Source organism: Hemicordylus capensis, chromosome 3 (assembly GCF_027244095.1).
Source record: "Hemicordylus capensis ecotype Gifberg chromosome 3, rHemCap1.1.pri, whole genome shotgun sequence".
NCBI classification, from domain to species: Eukaryota; Metazoa; Chordata; class Lepidosauria; order Squamata; family Cordylidae; genus Hemicordylus; species Hemicordylus capensis.
Window position 1 is genome coordinate 26734029 of NC_069659.1, and position 25247 is coordinate 26759275.

Here is a 25247-nt window from a genome sequence, read left to right on the forward strand (position 1 = left end):
TACTGTGTGCAATGTGGCCGGCTTACTCCCAAATGCATAGAATAGCGGCCTTTGTGAGGGCAGCAGGCCAGGGAAAGTAACCTGTCAGTCTTGCAGAATTTAATTTCTTCTTTAAACTGGTGGGGAGCGGGGAGAGTAGAAACAAGAGTTGTGCACTTAAGACGGCAGCAACCGCGGGGGAGTGGGATTCGCCTTCTCTATGCCAGGCAAGGGATAGTTACTGCGCTGATCTACTAGATGATGCTCGCATTGCGGGAACGTCTGTCTGGCTGAGAATGGAATAACCGGCCGCTGCAGGATGTGAGCCACCTAGCGATTACCTATCTCATCGATCGAGGGCATTCTGGTGCCAGAGGCAGCGGTACTCGCCTGCTCTGTCCTGGGGCAAGCGCTGCGTCCGCCATCTTTTGTTACCATAGTAACCAGGCCTGGCAACGCGGGGACGCCTCCGCTGCTCTTCGCGAGAGAAGTCAAATAGCCGGCGCCTCCTTTTCTATTTCTCCGATCTCAATCTGGCAGCCCTTCACTGTCCAGTGTGATGGTGAACAGCCCTCTGCCTGGTATGCTTTACAGCTTTAGCGTACTCCCCCTCCCGTTTCCCTCCGGGCTTTGATATATCTCAGTCAGTTTTCTCGTTGGCGGGCCCGAGAGGTGATACTTTGGGGGGGGGGCGATACTCCTGCTGGGCTGAGGTCGCTTTTCCTGCTTCTTCGGTGTTTGCTAGGCTGTGTGCCCCCCCCCCCCCAGACTCCACGCTTGTTGTTTTCGTTCCTTCACTCAGCAGGGTTAGTTCCAAGCAGCGGAGCGGGGGCGGTGCCGGCAACGTGCTTGTGGTGGGCTGGGCAGGGCAGGGGTGGGGGGGCTTTTCTTGGGGGCGGGCGGTGCGTCCGGGGCTCAGGGCAGTGGAAAGGGGTGCGGCGGGGTCCCAGCGAGAGGTGACGGTGGCCTGGAGATGCGGGATGCCGGCGACGCAGAGATTCCTGCCTGCAATCGCCCTGTGATCCCACCGCAGCCACAAGGGCACCTGGTGGGGGCGGGTGGGGGGGCGACGCCCGGCAAATGACTTGCCCCACCTCCGCCCCATCTCTCATAAATCTAATATGGCCCCTTTGCTAAGCAGGGTCTGCCCTGGTTTGCATTTGGATGGGAGATTAGCTACATGTGAGCACTAAGGGGAATATCTTAATTCCCCTTAGGGGATGGGCCCACTCTGAAAAGAGCATTTGCATGCTTGCATGCAAGAATTCACGCATGCATGAATTCCCTCCCTGGCAGCATCTCCAAGATAGGGCTGGAAGAGACTCCTGCCTGCAACCTTGGAGAAGCTACCAGTCTGTGAAGACAATACTGAGCTAGATAGACAAGCTCTGTATAAAGCATCTGACTCTGTATAACACAGCTTCCTATTTTCCACTTTGCTCCTTCTGTGCCCCCACAATTTACCCATCACCCCCACATTTATCATTGTGTAGCCAGCCACAGCCCTGCTCCTGCCTGCCACCGAAGCCACCCTCTGACTCAGTCAGACCCTGCGGTGGGCTCAGGTTGGCTGAGCAGAGCATGCTGCAGAGTTCAGCCCAGTTGGAGGGTAGCTACTGCCTCAGGCTGGAACCGCGTTCTGGGCCAGCGGTGGTGGGAAATCACACCCCCATGGCTGGTGGAGCAGAGTTCCCAACCATCGACTCAGCTAGCCGCATGGCATGCCCAAGTTTGCCAGGCGAGTTGGAGGGCAGCTGTCTAGGCAGGTGGGAGCCAAAAATGGGAGTGGGGGCAGTTGGAAATATCTGTGCCACTACCTCTGCGGCTGCTACTCACCACATCAACTGTCCTCCAACTCAGCCATCCCTGGGTGTGCTCCGGTTTCTTGAGAGGAGCGCGCCATGGGGCCCTGGTAAAGTTGGAGGGAAGACACTGTGACAGGCGGGAGCTGAGCTCCAGGCTGCTGGTGGTGGGAAATCTCCAGGCTTCCAACAATTGCAATTCTGCTGCAGCACTCGCCCTCCAACTCAGCCAGTCTTGTGATGTGCTCTGGTTTGGCCAAGTTGGAGGGCAGCCACTGTGACAGATGAGAGCCACACTCTGAGCCAGTGGGAAATCTCTGCACAGGTGCTGGTGGAGCATGGCTGTGTCCAGCGAAGTGCTGCTCCTGCCCATCACAGCAGCCACCCACTGACTCAGCCAGCCCCATGGCACACTCTGGTTTGCTGTGCAGAGCGTACCACAGGGCTCGGCCAAGTTGGCGGGCAATGGCTGCGATAGGCAGGAGTTGCAGTCCAAGCTGCGCCCCAAGCTGAAATATCCGCGCTGCTGCCAGTGGTGGAGCCTAGTTCCCACCAAAACTTGCTCTCGGCCAGCTCCGTAGTGTGCTCTGCTTTGCTAAGCAGAGTGCACTGTGGGACTTGGCCAAGTTGGAGGGCAACCGCTGTGGGAGCTGCACTCTGGGCCAGCGTCACTGGGAAACCCCTCTGCCACCATGCTGGCAGAGCACTGCTGCCTGCCTGCTTCAGCAGTCACCCTCTAACGCGGCCAGCCCCACAGTACGCTGTGGTTTGCCGGACAGAGTGCACCTTAGCACCCACATGAGTTGAAGAGCAACTGTGGCACTGTGACAGGTGCGAGTCGCACTGAAAGCCAGCAGCAGAGGAAAATTTAAATAATTTGTTTAAATTTAAATAAATAAATAAATAAATAAATTAAAATCTGCACCACTGTTGCTAGCGGAGCACAGCTTTCACCCCTCACAGCTGCTGTCTTCTGACTCAGCCAGCCCCACAGGGCATGGCTGAGTTGGACGGCATCTGCTGCACCAGGTGGGAGCTGTGCTCCAAGTGAGCAGTGGTGGGAAATCTTTGCACTGCTTCCAGTAGCTCCGTTGCAGCCGCCACCCTGCAACTCAGCCAGCCCCATGGCAGCCTCACACTTGGGACAAGGAGATTCCAGCTGCTGGTGCTGGTGGTGTGGGGCTGAGGAGGCGTGGGGCTCAGGGCTTTTTCAGCAGCTGCCCTCCAACTGGGCTGGACTCCGCAGCATGCTCTGCTCAGAGAAACAGAGGCTGCCACAAGAGCCGCTCTGGCTGGCTGCAGTGAGAAGGGGTGGTTCCAGGCAGGAATCTCTGCATTGCCGGGGTCCCGCATCTCTGTGCCATCATTGCCTCTTGCTGGGGTGCTGCACCCTCTCCCATCGCCATGCGCCATTCATCTCCTTAAGTACAGCCCTGGCCCTCCAACTTGTCAGGACTCCATGGCGTGCTCTGCTCAGCAAATCAGAGCAGCTGTGGCCCTTTCTGAGTTAGAACTGCTGCAGCTGCTGTGGTGGGCAGGAGTTGCACTCCACCAGGCCCGTGTAGAGATTTCCCAGTGCTGTTCGTAGTGTGTCTCCCACCTGTCTCAGTGATTGCCCTCCAGCTTGACCAGGCCCTGCGGCACACTTTGCCTGGTAAATCAGAGCACGCAGCAGGGGTGGCAGAGTTGGAGGGTGACTGCTGTGGCAGAAACTGCTCTGCCAGCATTGGCAGCATGGAGATTTCCCACCACTGGCAGCCTGGAGCGTGGCTCCTGCCTATCACAGCAGATGCCTTCATAGGAACATAGGAGCATGGGAAGCTGCCTTCTGCTGAGTCAGATCCTTGGCCCATCTAGCTCAGTATTATCTACACAGACTGGCAGTGGCTTCTCCAAGGTTGCAATCAGGAATCTCTCTCAGCCCTATCTTAGATATGCCAGGGAGGGAACTTGGAACCGTTTGCATGCAAGTATGCAGCAAGCATGCCAGAGAGGAGAGCTGGTCTTGTGGTAGCAAGCATGACTTGTCCCCTTAGCTAAGCAGGGTCTGCCCTGCTTGCATATGAATGGGAGACTAGAAGTGTGAGCACTGTAAGATATTCCCCTCATGGGGTGGAGCTGCTCTGGGAAGAGCATCTAGGTTCCAAGTTCCCTCCCTGGCTTCTCCAAGATAGGGCTGAGAGAGATTCCTGCCTGCAACCTTGGAGAAGCTGCTGCCAGTTTGTGAAGACAATACTGAGCTAGATAGACCAATGGTCTGACTCAGTATATGGCCATTTCTTATGTTCTTGTGTTCCTATGCTCTTCCCAGAGTGGCCTCATCCCCTATGGGGAGTATCTTACAGTGCTCACACATGTAGACACCCATTCAAATGCAAACCAGGACAGACCCTGCTTAGCAAAGGGGGCAATTCATGCTCGCTGCCACAAGACCAGCTCAGCCAAGGCCTGTGCCATTCTCTTGGCAATCCAGTTACGGGGATGACTGAATCAGTGGGCATAAGCTGCAGCACGGATATTTCCCATTGGTGCTGACTCAGTGCATGGCTCCTGCCTATCTCAGTGTCTACCCTCTAACTTAGCCAGGGCCCTGCGGTGTGCTCCTCTCATCAAATCAGAGCGGGAGCACACTGCGGGGATGGCTGAGTCAGAGGGCGATTGCTGTGGTGGGCAAGAGCTGCAGCAGCTGTGGCATAGATATTTCCAACTGCCAGCAGTCCAGAGTTTGGCTCCCACCTGTCTCAGATGTTGCCCTCCAAGTGTCCTGGACCCCATAGCATGCTCTGCTCTGCCAGCCAGAGTGTGAGTGGGTCCCCATCTTCCTCCTCGCATGCACCCCTCCCAGTCGCCACAGTAATCTTTTCCACACCAGTGGCAACAGAATTAAAAAATGTGGCAAGGGGTGGCAGAGAAAGGACAAAAGGGTATTTCTGGGGAAGGTAAGCGTGGTCTTCAATGTTCATTTTCTGCAAGAAATAGAATGGTCTGTTTCACATTAGTATTTCCATCTCAAATAAATTTTCTCCAAAATATTCCACTGATCTTGACAGAATTAACTTTCAAATTTCATTTATTTATTTATTTATTTATTTATTTATTTATTTATTTATGATATTATAATCCTATAAAATGAGAAATACATGTTTAGGATTACAAGTTTATTTTAATGTCTGCCCAGAGATGTACGTTTGGGCGGGGCATAAATTTAATAAATAAATAAATAATGTTCACTTTCTGAATCAGCAGTGGGTCCTCCAGTGCGGGCATTATCTCCCTTGCCCCCCCACTTCTATTGCTACTATCAATCAATATTTATAGATTGCTTTTTAACACAAATTCTCAAAGCGGTTTACATAGAAAAATAAATAAGCTGCTTCCCTGTCCCCAAAGGGCTCAGAGTCTAAAAAGAAACATAGAAGTAGACACCAGGAGCAGTCACTGGAGGGATGCTGTGTTGGGGTTGGCTAGAGACTTGTGCACTGCCTTGGCCAAAGAAAGGGGTGGGGGGAAGAGAGTGCAAAAGCTGCCTGCCTGCTTGTTTCCCAGGGGCTTTGCTATAGTGCTGTTAGGATCGGGATCCACAGTACTTGCTTTCCCTCCCCTTTGCAATCAGTGTTTGCTGCATGAGATTGCGGGGTGGGGTGGGGTGGGGTGGGGGAGGCTATTCTGCATTAGTATCTCACTCCAACCTTTTTTAAACAGAGCTTTTGGTGGGTGAGGTTTAACAGCCCTATCTGGGGGAAAATATGCACCTCTTTCTCCTGGGCTGCTGCCTCTGCCACCTCCATGAGGCTCAGAAACTGTGTGGCTGCTGGGCATAAGGGCTGCCTGCCACCCCCTCCATTGAGCCCAGCAACTGGATTGAGGTTCTCAGAGTGATCCCATGCTGAAAGAGATCCCAGTGCAGCTGTCCTTCCCTCCCTTTTGTGTGCAAATAGTAAGGAAAGGAACCGAGAGTGGGAGAAGAACTGGGGAAAAGGCACTCTGTTCCATCACTCCCAGTTTTTCATTAGCAGTGCCGGAAGTGGAGTGGGAGGAGACAGTGATGGAGGAGGTAACGGTAGGGAACACTTGCTGGCCACAGCTGCAAATTAGTAGTAGGGGGCAGGGGCGTAATGAGGCTGGAGTGGGCCCAGAGACAAAATTTTAAAATGGGCCCCTCGCTGATACACACACACTCACTTCACATGTGACTTGCCTCTGGGGGGCCCCTCGAGGCGTGGGGCCCCCCAGGCAGCCACCTCCCCTTGCCTAATGGTAGTTACGCCCCTGCACAGATGGGTACTACCCATAGGGAATAATGGGCTGGTTTGATCCCCATTATTCCCTATTGCAAACCTTTTAGAACTGGTTCTAGGAGGGGTTTTAATTAGAACTGAACCATGGGCCAGTTCTAATACTTTAGATTCAGAACTGGAAGAGCCAGTTCGAGTTCGGTTCTAATTAGAACCGAACCACAAACACTGGTTTTGTGCACATCCCTAATGTCTGTGATGGAAGTTTAAGGAACTGGACTTCCAAGAAAATCCGGACTTTTCTCTGTTCAAATAAACTACTAAAGACGCTGTTTCACCACTGCCAAGGGGCGTAACTAGGTTGGAGTGGGCCCTGAGACTTAAATGCCCCCCCCCCCGCCATCACTGCTTACCTCTCCTTCCTGGGTGGGGAGAGCCTCTGAGGGCCCCCCCCAAGGGTGGACTCGCGGAGACAAACAACAAGGAAATAGCACCAGAACAAGGAGGAGAATTTTTTTTAATTGACTTCAAAAGGAAGATCGGGTGGGAGAGAGCCTCTGAGGGCCCCCCCCAAGGCTGGGCCCCCCGAGACAACGGCCTCCCCCTGCCTAATTGTAGTTACGCCCCTGGTAGGGGGCACCTGCTCCCCCGGCCCCCTTCACCAACCTTGTTTGGCCACACAGGAGGTGGTGATGGGACAGTCTGAGCTGCAGGTCCAGCCTTTTCAAGGGCTGGTGCAGCTCAGCCATAGTGGGCCCTCCTAATGTGCTGAGTCCAGACTCTGACTCTTTCACCTAGGGTGAGCTCCTGGCACTGCTGCCATCATGCCTCTGGATGGAGATGGAGATGGAGATAAGAGGAAGATCTTTATTTCGGCCACGGCTGCAAATTACTTCGGACTGTCAAGCTATGCAAGCCTTGTCCCACTCTCTGCAAGCTCGGAACTGTCCAACTTTTTGGATGATGGCAATGAGTTTCTCCTGTGTGTGCAGCACTCAGAAGATCAGCTTATTGTTTCCAATAAGGTAACATTTTATTTATTTTACGATTTAAATCACAACTGCACAACTTTGGTCCTCCAGCTGCTTTTGGACTACAACTCCCATCATTCCCAGCCACAGTGACCAGTAGTGAGAGGTGATGGGAATTAAGAACAAGAACAGCCCTGATGGATCAGGGGCAAGGCCCATCTAGTCCAGGATCCTGTTTCACACAGTGGCCACCAGATGTTGCTGGAAGCCACAGGCAGGAGTTGAGGGCATGCCCTCTCTCCTCATTCATTCATTCATTCGATTTCTATACTGCCCTTCCAAAAATGGCTCAGGGCAGTTTACACAGAGAAATAATAAATAAATAAGATGGATGCCTGTTCCCAAACGGCTCACAATCTAAAAAAGAAACATAAGATAGACACCAGCAACAGTCACTGGAGGTACTGTGCTGGGGGTGGAGAGGGCCAGTTACTCTCCCCCTGCTAAATAAAGAGAATCACCACATTAAAAAGGTGCCTCTTTGCCAAGTTAGCGAGGGTTGCTCCTGCTGTTACTCCCCTGCAACTGGTACTCAGAGGCATCCTGCCTTTGAAGCTAGAGGTGGCCTATAGTTGTCCGACTAACTAACTTATTTATTTATTTATTTAGATTTATATGTCGCCCTACTCCCATAGGACTCAGGGCGACTTACAAGCAAACATACACAACATAATTTCATCCTCTCTAATAAAAGGCTTGGTGTCCGTCCGTGGACAACCAAGCGTCTGTCCGTGCCTCCCTCGGCCGTTCTGGGCATGCTCAGAGCGCATGTGCAGGATGGCCCTAACAGAAATGGAGACAGTCACCAGGCAGCCATGTTTGTGACTCTGCCAGGCCGGTGACGGGACCAGACCACCCGCGGGCAGCAGATGAAGATGCGGCTGCAGCAGCTGCTGGAAGGCAGAGACGGCAGCGTGGAGAACGGACGGAAGAGGCTGCTGCGGGGGAACCGGGAGGGCTGAGGCGGCAGCGGGGGAACCGGGAGAGCGAGGAACAACAACAACAACAACAACAACAAAACGGCAGGGGGAAAAAAAAGTAAAAAAATGGGCCCGCGGGGGGAGCAGAGAAGGAGGGGGAGGAGGTCGGTGGCTGGCGCGGGGGTGTTTTGTGCACACAACAAGCCACTTCTGGGGAGGAAGAAGCAAAGAAGGGAAGGGACCCCGTCAGTAGCTCCGCGGCCACCCAAAGGGAACCCGCCGCGGCCTCCTGTCTTGCTTTGAGTGCCGTTTGCCCTGCTGAGCCGAGCCCAGCCAAGCCCGGCCCCTCGCCTTACCCAGCCAGTGCCGACGCTGCTGCTGTTCCTCCGCCTCCTGAAGCCGCCAGACGTTCCCAGGCAGCAGCAGGAGATGGTGCGTGCCGCTTGCCTGTTGCCCAGCAGCACTTGGGGCGTGGGCAGCAGGGCCAGCAGCACCTGCAGAAGCCGCTGCTGTCACAGCCTTGGAAAAGCGCCTGCAAAGCGCCCCTCGCAGACCCGAGGTGATTCCCTCCCGGCGGCATCTTGGCAGCCAAGAGGAGGAGGAGGAAAAGCCAGGGCTCCCCTCTGCCCTCAGAAAAATTACCCCACTCCACAGCACAGAAGGCACTGGCCCAGCCATAAGGAGGAGGGCACGAGGCAGCCACAGGAGACAAGAATAGACGGCACCAAAGGACTACTAGCTAACGTGGGCCAGAGACTGAAGGAGGAAGGCAAAGATAGAGAGAAAGAGAGAGAGAGAAAGAGAGAGACAGACAGATAGAAAAGAAGGAGTGCAGGAGGGAGACAGGACAATAGAGGAAAAAAAAGAAGGAATAAGAGAGAAGGGAGAGAAAAGAATAAAATAAACAAGGAGGGAGAAAGAGAAAATAGGAAAGAAAGAAGTAAAGAACAACGGGGAAAAAAAGAAGTGAGGGAGAAAGACCAAAAAACAAACAAACCGCCAGCCCCAAAGAGCGCGCCCATTATAGAAAGAAAAGAGGAAAAGAGAAAGAAAAAGAAAAAAATTGAGAAAAAGTGGAAGAAAGGAAGGAAAAGAGGGAGAGGGAGAGAGAGGAAAGGAAGGAAAGGAAAGAGAGGAAGAGGGAGAGAAAGAAAAAAAGAAAAAAAAAGGGGCAAGAGAAAGGGAGAAGGAATAAAGGACAACAACAACAAAAGGTACTAGTGCCCGTTATTTTAACGGGCTTAAAAATATTAGTAAACATATATCTTACATAGCCTCATAAACCACAACCCCATACAATACTCATTCCACATGACATAATAACTGAGGATTGCACGATCACTCTACGACCAGCTATCTCAGCGACCGAACACCCGGCGGGACATTTCAATCTTACATGCCTTACGAAAGGCCAACAGATCATGGAGAGTTATATTATCCAGGAGACCGTTCCATAGAGTTGGGACCACCACAGAGAAAGCTCTGGCTCTTGTTGATTGACTAGTAGCCAATGATAGACCTCTCCTCCATGAAGTTATCCAAACCCCTCTTAAAGCCATCCAGGTTGTTGGCTGTCACCACACCTTGTGGCAGAGAATTCCACAAGTTGATTATGTGTTGTTCGAAAAAGTACTTCCGTTTGTTGGTCCAGATTTCCTGGCAATCAATTTCATGGGATGACCCCTGGTTCTAGTGTTATGTGAGAGGGAGAAGAATTTCTCTCTATCCACTTTCTCCACTCCATGCATGATTTTATAGACTCTATCATGTCTCCCCGCAGTCGTCTTTTTTTCTAAACGAAATAGCCCCAGATGTTGTAGCCTTGCCTCATAAGGAAGGTGCTCTAGGCCCCTGATCATCTTGGTTGCCCTCTTCTGCACCTTTTCCAGTTCTGCAATGTCCTTTTTTAGATGTGGTGACCAGAAGTGTATGCAGTACTCCAGGTGTGGATGCACTATCTTTTTGTATAAAGGCATTATAATATTAGCAGTTTTATTTTCAATCCTAATGATTCTAAGCATGGAATTGGCCTTTTTCACAGCTGCCGCACATTGAGTCAATTGTAGTCTCACATCTGCAGGAGAACTGAAGTTGTGCAGCCCTGTTTTAAATATATATCCCTTCTCTTGATCTTGCCCCAAAGTATCCCTCAGCCTTTATGAGCAATAATTATTTATTTGAATTGTAGCCTAACGCTTCCAAAGAGCTAAGTGTAAAAAGTGACCTTACAGCTCTGCAGTATGCTTGGACATTTGTGGAATGCACTTGTAAACCAGAATACTAATAAGTGAATGTGGAGATATGATTGTTATCCATCAACAACAGCCATTGGAGAGACGTTGTGCTGGAGTGAATAGGGACAGTTGCTTTCCCACTACTATGTATAAGTCACCACTTCAAAAGGTGTCTCCTTTTCTAGATAGCAGTGGCGTATCAGCACTCTTATCTACAATTGGTTTTCCCAAACATCTAGGCATAGTAGCACAAAGTCTGTTGTGTGATCCAGTCTGCTTTACAGACTGCAGACTGTGGAAATTCATTTGAGAAAACTTTGTCTCAGTGGATGACCACACCATTTGTGTGTGTGTGTGTGGGGGGGGGGGCTTTACTGGGTCTGTGCTCTTTTAGGGTTTTATAGAAACTGTGCAATTAATGGGAAGTTGAATTACACGAAAGCAGTACTTGTTGGTTTGTTCTTCTGTAATTTTTATCCATAGCAAATGTGGATAGGAGTGGCGAAAAGGAAGAGTGTAATTTAGTCACCAATTTAAAGTGGATCCCATATTGCCTGCTGTTTGTTGAGATTCTTGCAAAAAATGGGAAGGAATTTTTGGACCTTATAAGATTTTGGTTGTTTGAGTGATTTTTCTAGAAGTAGTAGAGGTGGCTGTCAACACACTCTTGGAAGATTGGACTTTGAAATATGTGGAGTATTATTCTGTGAAGACCATTCTCCACTTGAAAAAGATGTACAGCAAAACTGAGGTCACCGGGTCACCGTCATGGATGTATGGGCTCATTTGTATCACATCACTCTCCGCACTAAGGACTTCACCAACCCTCCACATTTAGTTTTATTGATATGTTGTCCAATCATTTATGTTTTGTCTGATCTTATTCTGTAAATATTTTGTATTGCAGTACTACACTGGATTAAGTTGTGGCCTATTTTTTCATTATATGGTTATTGTAGTGTTTGGTGGGGATCATACTGTTTCTTGTTTATCTGAGTTTGGTGATCCCAGTACACATTATCATTTTATCATCAAGAATGGGAAGGGGACATAGCTCAGTACTTTGTATGTAGAAGGTCCTAGCTGCTATCCCTGGATGTCCATGTAGGGCTAGAACAGATCATTCTTAAGCTTGGGAGAGCTGCTGCTAGTCACTGTAGACAGTGCTGCCCTAGAGAGACCAGTGGTTTGACCCAGTGTAAGGCAGCCCCATATGTTCAGTGCTGGACCAGGTGAACCCTGAACTAAACTAGCTAAAACACTTCTTTTGTTCTTCAAACAAGAGTGCATATCGGGATTATTTAAAACAGATATATCTGAAGTGTTAAGATAACTTATGCCCTCTTGGTTTATAAATGTAATGAAAATTGGTGGACATGGGAATTTTGGTTAAAAAAAGAGTAGATGATACATTTCCTCTCTCCCATATAAAATGCCACTGTTTCGACAGTTTTAAACCACAGCCAAATATACTTGTACATATATCCATGTTTCCCTTCCCATTTTCTTTGGTTTTTTTCTATATTTTTCTCTATATTTCTTCTAATATTTGTTTTCTCTTCTTATCTAATACAAAGCCTCCTGTCTAGACATCTTTGCTTATGCATCTCAGTTCCTTCTCTCTTACTCCTCTGCATGAATGGGGCAAGTGTCGTCTTTCACATATAACCTTAATCTCTTCCCTTAAACATTTTAAAAAAACTGTTCCCTAAAAAAATATTAAAAACTCATAGAGGTGATTCTCACGAGCAGCAGAAACTGGGCTAAGGAAGCCCAGCCCGGTTTCTGCTGCTCATGTGCAGCAACGGGAGCTGCACGGCGCCCGGTGGCAAGCGCGCCTAAATGTCCTCCCAGTTAAATGAGATTAATGGAATGAGCACTCTGTTAAACCCGTTTTTTTGGTAGTGTATGCAGCCGTGGTGGACACGGGGAGGGGGGGAGCGGAAAGAGCAGACCCCAGGAATGTACTGTGCACTCTCACAGTGCATTACAGGGGCTCTGAGGTGGGGGTGGGGCACCATGTGGCGGCGCTTCCCTTTGCCCGACCTCCGGAACTGCCGGACGACATGCAGGAGCGCCTGAGCAAAGTCGCTGCTCGTCTGGGTGGGTCAAGCCCGCTCTCCCCGCAGAACCTCTTTTGGCTCTTCACACTGCTTACGTGAAGAGCCTCATATTTTCACTCTTTGTTTTTTCTCCTGGTTCTGTTTCTTTTTCTGGTGTCATAGCTGTGATAATATATTAGTATTATTTTTTCTTTGCTCTCTAATTCCTTTCCCGTTCAGATTCTAGCATCAACCTATGAGCAGGAAACACATCTATTATATCTGTGTAAAGTGCCTACTGTAATTGTAGCAATTTGAAAATATATAGTTATGATGACAGATATGTTTTTCTGCTTTGTAGTAATTATGAATATTTTCATTTTTTGATCTTGCAGGTTGAACCTGGTAATTCAGAAAACAAAATGTTGGTATTCTTCAAGCTGAGGCCAGATATCATCACAGAAGAAAACCTTCACACTAATATTCTTGTATCATCTATGTTAGATTCTCCTGTTAATATGCTTTATCAAGCAGTACGACAGGTATTTGCACCAGTATTGTTGAAGGTAAGGAATGCAATATCCAAGTTATTTCAAAACATTTGTAGAAATCTTTTGCATATTGACGACATGCTACTACTTCACTGCAGCTTTTCAAATTAAAGTTATTTTTTAGTTTTACATTATAGTATCAAGCAGTACATCTTTCAAAGGGCTTTCACAATTATTTGTTAACTTGGGGTGGTCTGCTTCAGTTAGTGTGAATCACAGTCTATTTTGGCTGCAAACCTAAGCATAGGTATGAGGAAATTCACTCAAGAAAATGTAATTCTCCGGTGTTACCATTTGTGTTATCTATATATTTTAAAGAATTCAAACACTTCATCTTTATGTTTTTGATATGACAAATCAATGTTATGTCTGAATACATTAGTATTAAGTTAATGCATAATTGCAGCATGAGATTTACATAATCTGAAATCTTTGTTGCAGGATGAGAAATGGAGTAAAGATTTTGATCCCAAACTCCAAAATCTGTTGCGTGAATTAGAGGCTGGCTTGGGTTCTGTTCTGAGAAGAACAGATGCTGCTCAAATGGGAGCTAAATACCGGGAAGATGATGTCCAAGGTACATCACCGTTATTTATAGACTGTGAAATTTCAGTTAGAGATGGATGGCTGAAATTTGAGTGATATAACAATTTGTCATTCCTTGCTTCATTTGGAAGTTCCTTTGATTTAAACAGAATCTGCTTCCAAATAAAGTGTATTTAGAATTGTAGTTATCAGCCTCCCCTCCCTCTAAAGAGTTAACCGGAAGTGAACTCTTGACTTGACTGACATGTTGGTAAACTCCGGGTCTGGCAATCAATACACCCAGTGGGTGGGACCTATAGAGTGGTTGCTGGGAATTCTGGGAACAAGAAGGCGGTCTTTGTTGGAGAGAAGGGCTTGCGGAAAGGCTTAGTGGGGGCAATGCTCCCTCATGGTCAAAGCCAGCATGGAGGTTTCCCTTATGGAATAACTCTGTAGATCCTTAAAAGAAAGGATTGCAGGAAGCTCGATTCTCCTCTGGAATTGGGTGAGTTCAAGGAAAAGTGAATTCAGCATAGAGAACAATTTATTAGTCAGATTGTGCATTAGAAACTTATATTTCTTTGTATGTGTGCTTTGTATATCCCTGGTACTGTTCTAGTATAGTTTACCTGCAGTATAATTGAAATAAGAAACACTAGCCTGCACTCAATACACCTAGGGCAAAGCAAAAGCCTTTGTAAACGTTTAAGTGTCCATTAAAACAACGTATTTTTTGTAATCCTATTAAGTATTCTTAACTGTATCTAAAAGCTGAGAAAGCCTCAGACGGAAGCAGTCTGTAGTAATTGAATAAAACTGGTTTTTAAAATTCTTTTCTTTTTACAAGCCTCTCCGAGTTGGTTTTTAACTCAGGAAAATGGGGGGCTAAAGGGGGATTTCTCTGGTGCAACCACGTCCTGAAACATTCAGCAGCTATTATTTTTCTTACCATGTGTAGGCTTGCATGTGGAAGATTTTAGTACTTGTCCAAGAGCCAAATTAAGAGTTTTTTTCCCTTGATTATCCCACCCCGAGAGTTTCTGTAGACAAAAGGGGTGGTTGTGGCAGCATTTTGAACCTACTGATAATACAGAATAGTTTTAAGAAAGGCCTAGCGAAGCAGCTCAACAGGGATGATGGCATTTTCTTTCCCTCATGTGAGCTAGCTCTGAGACAGAGGAAGGAGTAAGGCTTTAATCTGCTACAAGAATTACAGTGTAATGATTCAGCAATAGTTAATTCTGAATTTGTATTCACATTACTTATTTGCAGTTAAATATATTGAATTCAGTGTGGGACTGCATTTGGCGGTATGAGTTCATTGGGGCTTATGGAAAGTAAATGCTATTATGGAAGTAAATTCTGTAACTCTAATGTTTCTTTAACTTGTTTAGTATCTATTTTAATACAGGATCCTAGTGATTCTGAACATTGTATCTTCTGGATTAAAATGTTTCTTTTTCTTTTTTTGAACAGCAATACTTTCTCCAAATGATGAGTTTCAGTTTTGGACAGAACGTGCTCAACGTGGAAGCAAGTCAAGTAGCAAGGAGAGAGCCATTCATTTTAAAGATCTCTTTGAAGCCATTTCATATGTGTGTAATTTAATTCTTTCAATGATTTTCTATATAAAAACTAGCCCAATGTTTATGCCAGTTGTGGAAAATTTATAACAGTACATTAGACTGTTGAGAGAATACTATTTTAATGCGTATATTGTTATGTCTCAATACAATAGTCACAGTCCACAGGCCCATATGTATGCTGATTCTTATTGCCAGCTGTGACAGTTTGAGGTTTGCAAGAGCTCAGGGCCACCCCTTGTATGCAAAGTAATAGGGAAGCCCTTTTTCCATGTTCAAGGATGTCCAAGACCATGATCTTGACTTGGAAGTGTATTCTAATGATTTAATGAAACCTTGACAAGGCAGTAGCTGACATTTACTGCAGTGTAACACAAGTGGTGTAGACCTCCTGCACCACTGGGGGCTCTAAATCACCTGGTGAATCTACTATGCAAAAGGGAAGTATTGGTGCTACTGACACTTGCGTGATCACACAGCACATAATGTTTCCATTGGGAATAATGACATTTCAGTTTAATCCCATTAATAATTTCAGTTTTTTACAATTTCCCTTGTGCTGAAAAGTTTCCAAGCTCAAGTAAATAGGTAAAAAATTGAGTAATCACCACAAAGAATAAACAATTAAAATGGCAAAGTCTCAAATCATTAAAATTCCACTTTCCTAACCTATATAAATGATGTTCATAGAAATATTCTGTCGTCATATGCAGCCTTTTTATTTGTTTGTTTGTCCTTTCTTTCAAATCTGTATACCGCCCCAAATATCCGCCTCTGGGTGGCTTACAACAGCATAACACAGATTAAAAATAAAGACCTTAAAACAATTTAAAACCACACTCCTTTTAAAAGGTTGTTACAAATGGGGAGGCTCTTATTTCAGCAGGGAGTGCATTTCAGGGTCTCGGGGCAGCAACAGAGAAGGCCCATCCCTGCGTAGCCACCAGACAAGGTGGTGGCAACTGCAGATGAACATCCCCAGATGATCTCAGTGGGTGGTGGGGCTCATGGTGAAGATGTTCTCTTAAATACCAAGGACCTAAGCTGTTTAGGGCTTTATAGGTTATAGGTTATGACCAGCACCTTGTATTTTGCCCAGAAAAGTATTGGTAGCTAGTGTGGCTCGTTTAGTATAGGAGTAATATGATCTATCCGAGATGACCCAGAGACACAACCTGGTTGCCGCATCCTGCACCAACTGCAGTTGGACTACATTTTGAACCGGCCCCTGGTTTTAAGAACTGGTTCACAGACTGGTTCGGGGAGACTTGTAAGAGGAAAACCTTGAGGATTGTCCTATACAAGTAAAGGGGGCATTCCCTAATCTCTATCCTAAGGCCGGTTGGAGGGGCAGGCAAGAGAAAGTGGCCTCCGTACCTTTAGTGGAGGCCACGGCAAGGCGGTGGCAGAGATATCAAAGGTGAGGGTGGTGGGGGCTCCTCCAAGTCCCCTGCCGGCATCTTGAATGATAGCCCGGGTCAGCTGCAGCTCAGTTCAGACCTCTGTTCCTGGTCTGTCATCCAGGAGGCTGGCAGGGGGGTTGGAGGAGTCCTCGCTGCCACCCCACCACCTCTAATGTCTCTGCTGCCGCTTCCACTGCGGCCTCCCTTTTCTCTTTCTTGAATCTGGTCTGGATTTGAACTGAACTGGGCAAATAGGTTCCGTGCACACTCCTAGACATTTATCTCAAGAAATGGATACAGCTGGTGTATCAGCCAAAGCTTATAGAAAGCCCCTCTGGCCACTGCCTCAACCTGGGATACTAGATAGAAGTTCAGATCCAGAAGCACCCCCAGACTGCATACTTGTTCCTTCTGGGGAAGTGTGACCACATCCAGAACCTACAGATCAAAATCATATCCCGAGTTCTGACCCCACATAATAAATGCCTTTGTCTTATCTGGATTCAGTCTCAGTTTGCTATCCCTCATCCAGCCCATCTCTGCCTCCAGGCATTCATTCACCTGATGATGTTGACATGAAGAAATAGATTTGGGTGTCATCAGCATACTGATAGCTGATGACCAAATCTCCTGATGATCTCTCCCAATGGTTTCATGTAGATGTTAAATAGCATTGGAGACAATATGGAGCCCTGGGAGACACCATATTAAAGTTAAGATCTTGAAAAGCAACAGTTTCCAAGGGATACAATCTGTAATCTGCCTGAGAGGTAGGAGTGGAACCACTGCAAAGCAGTGCCTCCCACCCCCAACCCCCTCAGACACTCCGGAAGGATACTAGGATATCCAGAAGGATATCGAAAGCAGCCAAGAGATCCAAAAGCACCAACAGAATCACACTCCCTCCTAATTCCTAATTGGAGATCAACCAACAGGCTGACCAAAGCAGTCTACACCCCATAGCCTGCCCGAAATCCAGGTTGAAATGGTCTAGATAATCAGCTTCCTCCACACTTCCTGGAGCTGAAAGTATATATAAAGCCACATATATAAAGTCACATTTTTAAAATATGCATTGTATTTCTAGGATTATTACAATTTGGACAGCCTATCTTTATTTGAAGTTGTGGATTTAGTGGATACCACACGAGATACTGTGGATGACGTATGGAGACAAACGGATTATGAACCCTTTCCACAGCCACGCATGCAAAACCTTTTGGAAATCATAGGTAAAGATGGTGACAGAAAGACATAGTTTGGGGTGAACAGACATTTAAAATATGACCTGCTCCATAAAAAGTGCTACCAGTTGTATTGTATTATCTCTCTCTTTCATAAACTCAGTAAGTTCTTGTTCTTTGGGTATGTCTGTAGAGGAACTGCCAGCATTTTTATCTTAGTATTTTAATGCCAAATGTGTGGGGCAGGTACCTGAAAAAAGAAGGTAACATGGAATAGAATTTGTACCAACATTATGATTATATCCTGTGTACTGAATACAACTATGTTAAGAGAGTTGGGTCTGGAGCCAAAGGTAGTGATGGAAAAACCTTGCTTCCATCTAGAGAAAGTATGACATTTTAATGACAATTAATTTGTACCATGTTATGTTTGTTTACTTACTTATTTATCTTATTTATATACCTCCTGATATCCCTGATAACTTGGCAAAGAGGCACCTTTTAACATGGTGATTCTCTTTATTTAGCAGGGGGAGAGTAACTGGCCCTATCCAGCCCCAGCATTGTACCTCCAGTGACTGTTGCTGGTGTCTGTCTTATGTTTCTTTTTAGTTTGTGAGCCCTTTGGGGACAGGGATACATCTTATTTATCTATTATTTTTCTGTGTAAACCATCCTGAACCATTTTTGGAAGGGCAGTATGAAACAAGTCAGTAAGTATATCTCTAGGTGGAGTAAACAATTAAAAACAAACAAATATAAAACAATAAAAACGATTACATTGTGTTTGTGATTTCAGCGGGCTCTCTGGGAAGATTTGTTCAGAAGAAGTTGGGAACTTTAAATCTCTGGGAGGATTCCTTTCATATTGTGAAAGAAAATCTGAAGGCTGGCATTTCGATTTGTGAGCAATGGGTAGCAGCTTGTGATCATCTTACAGGGCAATTGTGGCAGCGTTATACTCCACATTTGTGGCAAGATGAGAAATATGTTCCTGAAACACTAGGCAAACTTGGCAGACGCCTTGAAGAGGTATTAACTTGTTTCATTTTGTTGTTGTGGGATAGGCAGGAGAAGGCTTACATGGTTTTGTTTTTTAATGTAATGTTTTCTCATGAGGAGGACCCACAGTTCAGTAATAGAGCACAGGTTCTCTGGATGAGTAAGGCCACAAGTTTCAGTTCCTTCCATCTCTAGTTAAAAGGTCTTGGGTATCCGGTATTAAGAAAGACTGGAGCCTGAGGGGTCAAACCAAATGATGACAAAGGTATGAGGTTACATCTCCTGACTCTTAATTTTTTTTGCAAAAAGTAGTTGGGGGAGGGTATTTGGATTGGGACCACAGCCCTGGAGGAGCGGGGTTTATCTCTTTCCCCCCTCTATCATTTTCCCAATGAAAACATTACCATAATGGGCGAAATAGCATTTTCAGGGGGCCATTTTCATCAGAGAAAAAGATACTGGGGAAAAGGGTTAACCCTCCCACCCAATCCAGTGTGAATTATCCTTGTGCCCTGTTTCTGCTTTTTGCAAAAGTCTGAAGAGATAGGAGTTCTGATCATTATCCCTGTGCCCTGTTTCTGCTTTTTGCAAAAGTCTGAAGAGTTAGTTCTGATCATTGTTTTGTCTCCCTTGTTTTGTCTTGTTAATTTCTGAAACAATAGAAATGAAGTCATTCACAGAATCAAAAACTGTGTTCTATCTTGTTAATGGAAGTGCTCCAGGGTGATTGGCAAACACCCCTAAATGAGTCCCAGCTTTGTGTGGGGAATTAGTGAGCTAGGATGGAGCAGGCCTAAGTTAGAATAATTTTTGTGCAAAGTTCTGTTTCCAGGGAAATGAATTGACAGAGAGGTTGAAGTTCAAAATAAAGTGAGGTTTTATTTGGGGTTTAGGGGTGAAATAGAATAAGAAAGTTGATTAAAGCAATATTTTAATCACGTTACAGAAATTAACCAGATAACTGCAAAGAGGCGTTTTAGCTTGGTGTCCGAATTAAAATGACCTCCAGGCTGGCTAGAGAAAAAGGCTTTAGAGAAACAGGTTTTTTGGAAAAGAGCAGGGATAGGGAGAAAACCCAGAGGGGTGCAGTGGTTATCATACAAACTCATCCTTCCTTTAGTGGCGATTGGACCCTTGTGGCTCAGACGCAACCAAAGGACTGCTTTCCACAGGGACGGAACCAGGAGGCAGCAACAAAGAACCAAAGGCAGCTCGGGGTTTAGGCAGCAGGGGTAAATCCAAAAGGTGTCTGTTTTAATGCAGCCGGTTTCTCATAGCAGTGAGGTGTGCTGGGTAGATCAGGCCAGCGAGGAAGGCCAATCTGGAGGCTGAGAGCATGAATAGTGCCAAGAGCAAGAATGGCCTGCTGTTATGGCGGATGTCAAGTCTATCGCTCAAATAGTGGGTGACTCCATGGTATAGAGACCAAATGAAGCACACTGCTTCATGAAACCAGGGGCAGTTATAGCCTAAAATATATCCTAAGGCGAAATACCAGCCTCTTCTTCTACCTGAGGAGGGAAATTCCGGTGAATCTCAAAAGGATCCATTGTTTCATGTTTGCTGTGCAAGCTAGGGCACAATGGCTTGAATGGTCAAGAAAAACCTAGTTATGCAAATAGATTGAATGAACGTGGAAGGACGATATATCTCAGGTTGAAAGGACCTGGTAAACCAATCAGTAATTTTACTGAGTGCATCTCCTGAGTTCCTATTGCTCACTTAGCTCTTTTGTGATGGGGAAGGGAGTTGCATTTGCAATGCTTTATTTGACTTCCCTGCTGAGGTGATTAGTGTTAGCTTGTTTGAGGCATCTGTAGAGGAGGGGAAGTAAAGGGTCAATCTTCGGACAGAGAGACCTTGAAAGTGGAGTTAACTCAAAGGCTAACTGGTCTACTTAGACGGTCCCTAATGGATGAAAAGATGCGAGGCTAATGCCCTTTCACTCCACTTGGCAGCTGTTGAATCTGGGGTGTCTGAATTTGGGGTGACCGTCCCACTGCCTGCTAAGTGACCTGTCCCCAATATGCCAAAAAGCGGGGATCCCACAAGACTCCTGAGCATGTTAAGAGTGGGAACTACAAGCCTATAGTCCATCACAAGCAGAGAGGCTGCTGGAAGCCCACAGAATAGCAGTGTTGGCAACACTGGGTTTGGGATCTGTGTGTGCTCCCAATTTTCAGTTGTGTAGAAGCAAGGTAAGAGGAAAACCTGTGTAGTTTTTTCTCCTACCTTGCTTCCACGCAATCACTTCTACCTAGGTTTTCCTCCTAACTTGCTTCCACACAACCAAAAATTGGGAGCACACGCAGTTCCCAAACTAGGGATGTACACAAATTGTGATTTGATCACCGTTTTGACACACAGCTCGGGCACCTTTAAAAGGGAGGACAGCAGGTCCGTACCTGCTCCTCTGCTACTTGCCGCACCTTTCTGCTGTGGTGGTGCACCCTCCAGCACCCCTCATGTGGCACCGACACTCCCCCCAGCCGCTTTGGTGGCATGCACATAGCGTCTGTACATGTGCAGCAGCCATTTGCGTGGTCAGCAACCATGCTGACCATGCAAATGGCCGTTGCACATTTGTGGAGGCCATGTGTGTGACACTGCTGCATGAGGGCAGGTGGGGGGAGCACTGGTGCTTCTTGAGGGGTGCTGGGGGCGTGTTGCTGTAGCAAGAAGTTGTGGTGAGCAGCGGAGGAGCAGGTACAGACCTGATCTCCTCCTTTTAAAGCTGCTCATCAGATTGGTGATTGAATCACAATTCATGCATGTCCCTATCCCAAACCTTGGTGGAACACAGTTTTTGATTGTGTGAATGACCTCAGTCACTGCCAGAGTAGACAACATTGACTTAGATGGACTAATGGTCTGATAGCACAAGCCAGCTTCATATGTGAGAAAAATCACCAACACTGGGCCAGATAAAATGCTGTGTGGAGGGACCATAGCTCAGTGACAGAGCATGTGCTTTGCATGTGTAAGGATTAGTCCCAGCATCTTCCCTAAGAAAGATGCCATCTTCCCTATCTGTGGCTTTGGATAGAATTGTTAAGGAGGCTCTTATATTGTCCATAGTGTTTGCTGGCTTTGATATAGTGTGTTGGAAAAATATTGTTGGTGTTGGGTTCATATCTACTGTTCTAATATTCATTTTATCTTATAGGTGCTATCTATTAGGACACTTCATGAGAAACTCACATATTTTTTGCCAACTGGTGAACAGCAAGCATTACACCTTGCTCAGGTGTTTGAACCCTTTGCCGGTTTGAATCCTGTGCACTATAATCCCTACACAGAGGTATACAATTTACCTCTTATTTAACTGTATACTTTTTGGGGGTGGCATTTGATGAAATTGTTCCAGCCTAAACAAATGTCATCTGTTTCTAGCCTTTGTGGAAAGCAGCAGTATGTCAGTATGAAAGAATTATCGCTCCAGCAGAACAGAAAATAGCAAGCAAACTGAAAACATTTATTTCAGAAATTCAAGACAGCCCACAACAGGTACATTTAAAAAAAAAAAAAGTCTCGCATGAAGTTATTACCTATGGCATAACTACGCAGTTAAGAGCATGAGTAGAAGAAGTAATACATACATTCAGCCTCCAGGTCAATTCTTCACTGACTTTGTGCTTGTACTCACTAGTATGTGCAACACAAACTGAAGTGTGTGTTGAAAAATGAAGGAATCTTAACTATGCTTACTAAGAAGTAAGCCTATTGAAGATGGGTACTTAATTCTGAGTAACCATGTGTAAGATTGTGCTGCATGCCATCATACAGGATGCATCCACTGCTTTATACCCATCGGTGGGGAAGCCCCAGGCAGTATTGATCCCCACCTTTGCTCATTCAATATGTGGGTAATGACATTGTTCCAAGAAGGAGGAAAGGGGCACCATGTTGCCCTGATATAGTCTGCTCTATAGCTGATAGGTTCAGGGGAATTCTAGAAGCATTGTCTTTGACATAAAGCTCAGTCTGATCTTAAAGTTCTACAGATAAGGACAATGGGAGGATGCCAGTTGTGCCTCCAGTTTTAATCCAATACAAAACAGTGCCCTAGAATCAAAAGTTGGGAAAACATTGCTAAAGATGCGCAAATGTATATACAGCAATAGCCCCCTTGCCTTGAAAGTGTGGTCCTGCTATTATTACTTTTTTTGGTGCAAGGCATTTGGAAATGGTTAATTGAGCAATTCCCTTTATTCTCTTTGCTGCCATGCTATTTTATTTATTTTTACCTATTTCTGCTATTTCAATTGATGATTATGGTTATCATTTTTGTTTCATTTTTAATGACTGACATGCTGATTAACAGAGCACACATGGAGCTAAAAAAAGCATGAGCTAGCATCTACATTTTTGAAGTGTGGAACCTTGTATAGGTGGGTGGATTTTTGCTGATCCCACCTCCCCCTGGAAGCACTCTACTTCTGGAACCTATCAGAAGTAGGTTCCTGAGGGCTGCGTGACACTCAGGGGCTTAATTCTGGGTCACAAGCGGGGCGGAGCTACCATTGGGCAAACGGGTTCAAAGAAACTGGGCTGTCTCCAATTGCGAGCCGTGCCTCACGGCCCGACACTCCCCCCGCGTTTGATGTCAGATGTGGGGGACGTTATTTCGCTCTCAAACGGGACCACGTGGTCCCATTTGGGAGCGAAATTTGCCCACTCTGCTTTGGCAGCATGGGCTGGAGCAACTCTCCCTGCCTTTAAAGGCAGAGAGAGCCACTCCTGGCCTTGCTGCCAATGCAGTGGGGCCGATCTCCCTCTCAAATGGACCCGTGCAGCCCTATTTGGGAGGGAGATCGGTCTGCACTGCATTGGCTGTGTGGTCGGAACAGCTCTCCCTGCCTTTAATGGCAGGGAGAGTCGCTCCAGCCCGTGCCGCCCAACGCAGCACGGGCCGATCTGTCTTCCAAACTGGGACACATGGCCACGTTTAGGAGGGATACATTGCCCCCACGCCTGATGTCAGGTGTGGGAGCGTGGCTAGCCGGGCCCCCACATCTGATGTCGGATGCGGGGGCGGGGCCAGGGCTGCGGTGACTGAACACGGGCTGCCGCCAGCCCTGCTCTGCGACTGGTTACAAGGAGCAGTTTGGGAAAAGGGGGATTGGCAGCCCCCTCCCCCAACCTGGATGAGCCTCCACGCTTCAGAAGCGTAGACATAGTATTGCACATGTGCTCTTTTTGGCTTCACATCCACATTGTTAGTGAGGATGTCAGCCCATATTAGTATTTTAGCTATATTCTACTGAAAATTGCTTTAAGGGCTCTGTTATACCAAGATATAAAATAAACAAATGTCAGGCATGCCTTGGCTTTCCTCATGGCCTGCTCTGGCCCTGTTTTTCTAGAATTTGCTCTATTAGGGCAATTTTTATATTTCATAAGAAAGGCAATAGCTGTGAACAGTCTTTAATAATTTGTGGTGTTTTGTTTATGGTTTTCTTAAAATCCATTTAAGGAAAATGATCTTTATGTTGATCTAGCTTCTTCAAGCGTTTCAGAAATACAAGGAGCTAGTAAGACGGCCAAGCATTAGCAAAGAATTGCTTTTAGAAAGAGAAACTTTGCTGGTGAAACTTCAAGACTCTGTCAGAGGTACATCTCTCTCTCTCTCTCCCCCTCTCTCTCCCTCCCTCTCTCTCTCTCTCTCAAAAATAGCTGTTTCGGGTGCTCTATTTTCTTGAAAGTATGCAAGAAATGAATGCTTTCTTTAACTTTAGTTTGTTCAATAACATGTTATGGCGTATTTACACGAATAAAAGATGACTCTGAATTTAAGGTGACTCCATTAAAAGGTAGAGGTTAAATACAGGTTACATCTGCATTTACTTGAAAGGAAAAGGGCTCTGAATTTAAGATGACCTCCTGATTTCTAATATTAAAAACAGTGGGGGGAAACCTAGTCTTGGATTCAGGTAAGTACAGTAGCTTTATTTTTGTTTGGATCGATTTGTAGCACATTAATAATTCTGTGCCAGCATAGGACCTTGTGGGTGGAATGCTCAAGCTCCTTGTGGCTCGCACTCAGTGTGACAGTTTATTTGGTGGTTAGAGCACCATTCCCCTCAGTTTCTTACCGACCACCTTAGCATTTGCCTCCATGATCAATGTTCCACTGCTCTGATAATGATGAGGATGCCATTCAATTGGCTGAGTAGGTCTAAGGCCAAGACATTCAGCTGGCCAAGTTGGTCCAAGGCTGGGATCAACAACAACAACAACAAAAATATTTATATTCCGCTTTTCAACAAAAGTTTCCAAAGCAGTTTTCATAGAGAAATAACCAATAAATAGATAAATAAGATGGATCCCTGTTCCTGAAGGGCTCACAATCTAAAAAGAAACATAAGATAGACACCAGCAAGAGTCATTGGAGGTACTGTGCTGGGGCTGGATAGGGCCAGTTACTCCCCCCCTGCTAAATAAAGAGAATCACCATGTTAAAAGGGTGCCTCTTTGCCCAGTTAGCAGGGCCAGAATCTGGTGATTCTAGACTGCCCTTATTGTCGGCTCCACAGAATCCACTCAATGGAAAAAGAGTTCCTTGTCTGACCTCACCTGCGCCTCCTTATAATTATGAGGAGTATAAGCAGAGGAAGGCCCAAAATACTTTGGCTAAGCAATCACCTGCAAGGACTCCATTGCCACCTCATGTGCCTTTGCAAGTTTCAGAAAGTCACTTGCTTGTTACTCAGCATACTAGTGATCACTTTGCAGTGCCCTCTACTGTTCCATTAC

The 25247-nt window shown here is 46.3% G+C and overlaps 1 protein-coding gene across 3 annotated transcripts in view; it reads left to right on the forward strand.

Annotated features, from left to right (window-relative positions):
• Positions 1 to 402: 402 nt before the first annotated feature.
• Positions 403 to 25247, forward strand: part of DYNC2H1 (dynein cytoplasmic 2 heavy chain 1) — a 352996-nt gene continuing 328151 nt past the window's right edge. For all 3 annotated transcript variants that reach the window (XM_053308090.1, XM_053308091.1, XM_053308092.1), the window contains exons 1-10: positions 403 to 560; positions 6815 to 7041; positions 12639 to 12809; positions 13236 to 13371; positions 14796 to 14914; positions 17393 to 17537; positions 18289 to 18521; positions 21658 to 21792; positions 21885 to 21998; positions 23993 to 24104. In XM_053308090.1, coding sequence (XP_053164065.1) covers positions 6841 to 7041; positions 12639 to 12809; positions 13236 to 13371; positions 14796 to 14914; positions 17393 to 17537; positions 18289 to 18521; positions 21658 to 21792; positions 21885 to 21998; positions 23993 to 24104 — 1366 coding nt within the window. In that variant the 5' untranslated portion in view covers positions 403 to 560; positions 6815 to 6840. The remainder of the gene's footprint in view (positions 561 to 6814; positions 7042 to 12638; positions 12810 to 13235; positions 13372 to 14795; positions 14915 to 17392; positions 17538 to 18288; positions 18522 to 21657; positions 21793 to 21884; positions 21999 to 23992; positions 24105 to 25247) is intronic.